The 7,641-nt window shown below is 45.6% G+C and overlaps 1 protein-coding gene across 1 annotated transcript; it reads left to right on the top strand.

Moving 5' to 3' along the window:
• Window positions 1-1,299: 1,299 nt before the first annotated feature.
• On the top strand, window positions 1,300-4,799 carry LOC115092382. Its single transcript, XM_029603185.1, is given in 5 exon segments — window positions 1,300-1,835; window positions 2,635-2,680; window positions 2,682-3,432; window positions 3,435-3,828; window positions 4,565-4,799. Coding segments are annotated over 5 exon segments (1,962 nt in total).
• Window positions 4,800-7,641: the final 2,842 nt, after the last annotated feature.

Raw genomic sequence — 7,641 nt, 5'->3', positions numbered from 1 at the left:
GACAATGTGGCTCCAATGAGTGGGGATATAGCTCTAAGGCAGGTACAGGATTGGTGACAACACAATCAGCAGGGTTGCTTTTAAGGGGCAGTTAGTGGTGAACAGTTGGAACAGTGGTGAACAGCCAAAGCCCTCACTGACTCACTGACTCACTGACTCACTTACTCATCACTAATTCTCCCACTTTAGATTACCTACAAGGCTGAAACTTGGCTCCGTCATTCCCTATCATGTCCTTGGAAAAACTAACTGCTTCTCACTTTCCTACATTAGATGGTTCGTTCCATACCGCCATCTAACACAACATCCCGCCAGGGTCACATCGGAATGGGATATGAATAGCAGTCCATAATGCAGGATATGATGTGTCAATCATGCAATAGTACATCGTAAGTTACATCTATAGATATAATCTCCAAAGCCCTCTCTCACTCATTACTAATTCTCCCACTTCCCGAGTCCCTACAACGCTGCAATTTGGATCCGGATTTCACTTTCCTACATTGCATCGTTCCTTCTATACAGGCATTTGCGTTCACCAAAAGGTCAAGGGCCACCTTCTACTATGTTGCAACCATGGATGCGGCAACTCCCCTTCCACGTGCACTGCACTAGCACACCCCACAAGGCCACCGTGGTTGGTATGTGTCACACATGCCCATGCGCAGGGGTGTCCCTCTCTCTACCCATTGGCCATGCGCAGGGGTGCACGACACTGCTCATGCGCAGGGGTATCATACCCAGCCACACACTCGCTCTCTCTCAACAGTCCTTCCAGTATGGTTGGACTGTCCACATCATGCTCTCCAGGGCCTCATGGGATAACATCTCTCGATTTGTTACTTGGTTCATTTCTTATACTTTGCTTTAATCTGTACTTTTAAGGACCACCAAACAGTTATTAACACTTCTGACTTACGTTCCTGCATTTCTTGGTTACATTCTACATACTTCCTTGCTTTCTACATATGTTCATTCCTTTCACTCACCTTCATCATTACCAAGACTGACATGTCTTGTGAGGTTGTCACCACTAGCCATACAAGTTGCCCCTACACTGTCGTTCCTATGCCTCGCGATGGTTCGTGTCTTTTCCATTCATTGTTCTATGTACTGCATGGCAACACGCATTCCACCATTGATATCAGGAAAGCAATAGTTTCCTATGTCTGTCTGAACTGGGACAGGTTCCAAGTGTGGACTGATGATGGTATGGGGAACAATTACACTTCCCAAATTCACTACATAGGTGAAATGTTGAGGGCCGGCACCTATGGTTCTGCATGTGAGTTGATGGCAATGGCTGAATTGTTCCAATACTGCTTTCAGATCTTTCAAAACATTCACCTCTATCATGCTTTCGGGGATGAAGGAGTACCTGTGAAAAGTTTCCAATTCAGTGGCGAGGACTTGTGCAATGGCCATTGTGACGCTTACGAGTATGCCTCAGACTCTAAATTAAACATGCAACCTATAGTACTCTTACAACCCTTCAGTAATAAGCACAATCACTTGCAAACAAATAACGTGAAACTTCCCACTTACACTGAAATACAGCCTGAAAAAACCATAAGAAACAGACGCAAATGCACCAGACGTCATGGCAGGTTATCTGATGCACCTAGACAGAATCAACTGTGCGATGCTGCTGCAAGATATGCACGAACACACCCTGAAGTCAACCACAAAGCTGTTCAAAAATATACTGCAGCACATCCACAAGTCAATAGAAATGCAGTTGCCACGTACACACAGAGTCATCCTGAAGTTAATAAGGCCGCCGTTGCCACATACAAAGACACTCATCCTGAAGTTAATAGGGCCGCCGTTGCTAGGTACACACACAATCATCCTGAAGTTTACAGGGCCGCTGTTGCCACATATACAAACGCACATCCCCAAGTAAACAGAGCCTCTGTTTCACGATACGATCTGATGCACGAGAAGCTTCTTCATTGTAAAAAACAACTGTGGCTGAAAAAATAAAATTCGGGCTTTACCTATGACCCACACATTACTTACGAATCTGACGCAACTATCAGCATTGGACGAAACGATGTTGTCTGTGGGTACTGTAACGCGCTTAAGTGGAAGGGCGAGTCTCCTGGTTTATGCTGTAGCGGCGGTAAAGACCACCTCACTCCATTCCACAAACTCCCTGAGTCTCTCCACAGTCTCTAAACTGGCCACCATCCCGATAGTGAACACTTTTTAAATCACATTAGAAATTTTGGAGGAAAACAGATTATTGAAGGAAACTTTATGCCCACATTTAAAGTTCAGAGACAAGTATACCATTTAATGGGAAGTTTGTTGCTCGCACCTGACGAAAACCACAAATTTTTACAGATATACTTCCTGGGTGATGAGGACAGGGAGACCGATATCAGGTGTGCAAACATCTCTGGTGTTAAAGATCATTTGGTTAGGCAATTACAAACCAATGCTCCATAACGTTAATACATACATCACAGATATCCAGGCCACACTTGACAGTAGTGAAAATACAAATGAGGAGTTCCACGTTGTCATTTACGCTGACAAATAACCACCGCAGAGTCATAAGGGCAGATTTAATAAACCTACAGCGCGTGAAGTCGGTATTGTTATCGTGGGTCAAACATTCGAGAACAGGGACATTTGGTTGAAGAGCAGAGACAACAAACTACAGTGTATCCAGGGAAACCCACAGATCCTATGACACTCTTCAATATCCCCTCATGTTCTGTTATGGCGAAGATGGTTACTCCATTTCAGTACCTCAGGTGGACATCACCCTTAAGACACGTCTTACGAAAACAGTATCTGCTGCAAACTTCTATTCATATCGTCTCATGACAAGACATGCACAAGATAATCATTTACTCCACTATCGCAGTCTACTAAATCAATTCTTAGTTGACATGTTCACCAAAATTGAAACAGAAAGGCTAAATTACATCAGAAACAATCAAAAGAAACTCAGGGCTGAAAACTATGTTCTCTTACAAGATGCTCTCAACAGCAACAGTGCTACCAACTTCAGTGAACTTGGTCAGGTTGTTATACTTCCATCATCGTTCACTGGGGGACCTCGCTATATGCATGAGCTTTCACAAGACGCCATTGCTTATGTCCGTCATTATGGCAAACCCGACTTATTTATCACCTTCACGTGTAATCCTAAATGGAATGAAATCACTGATGTTTTGCTTCCCGGACAAAAACCACACGATCGTCATGATATCATCAGTCGGGTGTTTCATCTCAAGGTCAACAAACTGATTCACTTGCTTACTAAGGGTCACCTTTTCGGCTCCATTGCTTGCTACATGTATACGAAAAAGTGGCAAAAGCAAGGTCTTCCCCACATCCACATCCTCCTATGGCTGCGAGATCAGATCAAACTGGACCTCATTGATCAGGTGATCACTGCAGAGATTCCTGACCCTAAGTTGACCCACTACTCCACAAAATCATTAAGTCAATGATGCTTCATGGACCGTGTGAACTCCAAAACAGAAACTCCCCTTGCATGGTAAGTGGATCCTGCAGTAAGAACTACCCCTGTCTGCTCATCAAAGAAACTCAGACAGGAGATGACGGATACCCCCAGTACCGACGGCACGCTCCTTCTGATGGCGGCCACACTGTCACCATCAACGGAGCCGAACTAGACAACAGATGGGTGGTCTCTTACAACCGTGTACTCTCCCAAACCTTCCATGCTCATATTAAAGTCACGTTTTGCAGTTCTGTAAAATTAATCAAGTACATCTATAAATACATCAACAAGGGCAGTGACCAGGCCGTATTTGCCCTGGAGAAACAACATGACGAGGTATCACGGTATGAGACAGGGTGTTACATCAGCAGCTCTGAAGCAGCCTGGCACATATTCTGTTTCCCTATACATGAAAGTTTTCATCCAGTCGTTCATCTCGCTGTTCATCTGGAGAACAGCCAGAGGATTTACTTCCCAGCTAACAACATTGTACAAAAAGTATACAATCCTCCCCAAACAACCCTCTTGGGGTTCTTTGATCTTTGCAAACAGGATGATTTTGTCAAACAGCTCCTGTACTCTGAGGTTCCAGCCTACTACGTTTAGAAAAACAACCAATTTGTTAGGAGGAAACAGGGACAAGCATGTACCAGGCTACCCAGGAGTGAAAAAGGACCAAGTCCTCGGCAGAGTGTACACAGTCCACCCAAACAATTCAGAGTGCTATCATCTTAGACTCTTGCTTCATGAGGTCTGAGGGCTCACGTCCTTTCAAAATCTTAAAACTGTCACTGGTGTGCTACAACTCACATTCCAGTCTGCCTGTCAAGCACTCGATCTGTTAGAAGATGATATGCACTGGGACAGTACTCTCCAGGAAGCTGCACTTTCACATTCGTCAGCTAGGATCCATCAGCTCTTCGCTATTATGTTGGTATTCTGTCAAATGCCAAACCCCTTACCACTATGGGGAAAACATAAAGATAGCCTTTCAGAGGATATTCGTAGGCAGCTGCAGAGATAATCTCTCCAAGACAATGTCTAAGAATGGTCGTCCATAATCTATAACAAATTCCTCAGCTTCCTTCAGGAATGTGTACTGACTATAGGAGGACACCCTCTTCACAAGTACGACTTGCCTGAGCCATCACACGAACACGAACATGCTGCAGCTAACCCCAACTATTTCAGAGAGCTGGCTTACAACATCTGCGATCTGGCCAAGACAGTCGACGACAATGAGCCAAGGCTGAATACCGAGCAGAGGAACGTCTATCACAAAGTCATGACCAGCGTTCACTGTCAAAGTGGCTGAATCTTTTTCCTAGATGCTCCAGGAGGTACTGGTAAAACATTCCTCATCAACCTGTTGCTTGCCAGGGTACGAAGAGACTCAAACATTGCCAGTGTGTGGCTTCTGGCAATGCAGCAACGCTTCTGGAAGGTGGAAAGATGGCACACTCTGCCTTCAAGCTTCCTCTCAATCTCAACAACACCGAAACACCTCTGTGAAAATCTCCAAGCAGAGCAACATGGCGCAGGTAGTCCGACAGTGCAAACTCATAGAGTGGGATGAGTGCACCATGGCCCACAGAGGCAGCATTGAGGCTCTCCATAGGATGCTCCAAGACATCCGAAACAACAACAGCTTCATGGGAGGATTGACAGTACTGCTTACTGGGGACTTCAGACAGACTCTGCCAGTTGTTCCGCGGGGGACACATGTCAATGAAGTTAAAGCCTCTTTCAAGTCCTCTTACCTGTGGCCCACAGTCAAAGTCCTGTCCTTGACAGTGAACATGAAGGTGCACCTGACAGGCGATGTCAAGGTAGGAGAGTTTTCACGCTTCTTTTGACTATAGGAGATGGCACACTCCATGAATAAGATGGCAAAGTGAAACTGCCGGCAAATCTATGTTACCTGGTCACAGATTTGAAAAGTCTTACACAAAGGGCTAGATTTTAAAAGCCCTGCGCGCTGGTATGTCTATTTTGCATAGGCTGCCGGCGCACACAAAGCCCCGGGATGCACGTCAGTCCCGGGGCTTCGTAAAAGGGGTGGGAGGGGGCGTGTCTGGGGCATGTCTGGGGTCAGGGAGCAGTCTGGGGTCAGTCTGGGGGTGTGGTGATTGTTCGGGGGTGGGCCAGGAGGGCGCTCCCGAGTCCCCCGGCACTGCGGCCTGTGCTGGGGGATGCCGAGGCGGCGGGCGCAAGTTATGCCTGCTTCAAGCAGGCGTAACTTGCACAACAAAAGGTAGGGGGGGATTTAGGTAGGGCTGGGGGGTAGGGTAGATAGGGGAAGGGAGGGGAAGGTGGGGGGATACGGAAGGAAAGTTCCCTCCGAGGTTGCTCCGATTTCGGAGCGGCCTCAGAGGGAATGGAGGCAGGCTGCGTGGCTCGGCATGCACAGGCTGCCGATTTTGTGCAGCCTTGCGAACGCCGATCCCGGATTTTATAAGATCTACCTCAAAAGGTATACCCAGATCTTCAAAACATCCACATGAAGGACACATCATGATTTAGGGAGAGGGCAATTTTAACTTCTACAAATGACACGACAAACTCTATCAATGAAACACTCCTGCAGGTATTCACCTCAGAAACAAAAACTTATAAGTCTGTGGACTTGGTTGAAGTCAACAACACAGTACATTACCCTGTCGAGTTCCTGTACAGTCTCAACCCTCCAGGCATTCCTCAGCACAATCTCATTTGGAAGGTCGGCGCACCAATTATGTTACTAAGAAATTTACTTCCACCAAAACTCTGCAATGGCACCAGACTTCAAGTCAAGTCCCTCCACAGCAATGTCATTGAAGCAATCATTTTCACAGGTTATAGACAAGGGGAAACAGTTTTCATCCCTCACATCCCCCTTATACCATCAGACTTCTCCTTTCAATTTAAACGCCTGCAGTTCCCGGTCAGAGTGTGCTTCGCGATGACTATTAACAAATCTCAGGGCCAGACTCTCAAGGTCGTTGGTGTTGACTTGAGGCACCATTGCTTTTCACATGGCCAGCTGTACGTGGCCTGCTCTAGAATCAGCTCACCTGATAGCCTCATCATACTGCAGCCAGAGGGTCGCACAGCAAACATTATAAACAAAGAAATCATTACGTCGTGACAGGCAACTCACAGTACATTCATTCCACATATTCATTTCACATTTTTGTTTACCACAAACCTCACTCTATAATAATGACAAGTTCATTTGAAATATATAAACTCCAAAGCCCTCACTCACTCAAAACAATTACTTTGCAACTTGCGTAAAATAAACTCACATGTTTCTATCAACTACTCCACCATAGCGAAGCACGGATATTCCGCTAATGTATATATATAAAAAGAGAGAGAGAGAGAGATTGATACACACATTTTTGCATATTTACAGATAGTCTGTGGTCCAAAAGGCAGATAGGGTCTTGCTGTCAAGCCTGATTCTATTCAATCTTCTAGGTTTGTTTTAAAAATGTGCATAATGGTAGCATTAACACTCTACAGATTGATAGACTAGAAGGTTGTGCAGTAGTTGGAGGTAGGAGAGTATGGCCCATGTAGCTATTCTCCTTGTCTGAAGGGATGGTCCAGTGGGTGAGAAGATACAAGACTAGATAGTCCTTAGCACACTTTGTGTGCTTTACCTTCTTGCAGGAGATGGTAAACAAAATAACTCTTATGGACCAGGACCTAGTAGGTTGAGAAGGCCTGGGAAGTATGCAATAATGCTACTACCCAGTCTAGAGGCAGAAAGCAAGTCAGAAGAAGTGGGGTCTGCAGATTATGTAGTAGCCCCGTAGGAGCATGAGAGATATGTGGTATGAAATGAGGAGCACACCCAGGCTATGTTGCAGGATGAGCCCTTGCCTACATATACTGAACCATCTGCTCCTGATATCTTGGGACAAGATATCGATAAAAGGGAAAACCAAAAAAGGGAAGAGGCTAGCCTTTCTCCAAGAACTGATAATGAGGTGCATTGCACTCCAGCTAAGAACTGCATGCTTCCCCGAAATGATAGAATAGTATACCTGCTGTTAGGGATAAGACAGGACCTAAAGGGCAATAAGGAAGTGATGCAGGAACAGAGATGCAGGGTCTTGGCCAGATTCTGTGGGAAGAATTGCAGACTATGACTTCTATATGGAAGGATA

The sequence above is a fragment of the Rhinatrema bivittatum genome, chromosome 5 (assembly GCF_901001135.1).
Source record: "Rhinatrema bivittatum chromosome 5, aRhiBiv1.1, whole genome shotgun sequence".
NCBI lineage: Eukaryota > Metazoa > Chordata > Amphibia > Gymnophiona > Rhinatrematidae > Rhinatrema > Rhinatrema bivittatum.
Note: the sequence above shows the minus strand (reverse complement) of the source record. Positions and strands in the feature narration are given on the sequence as shown.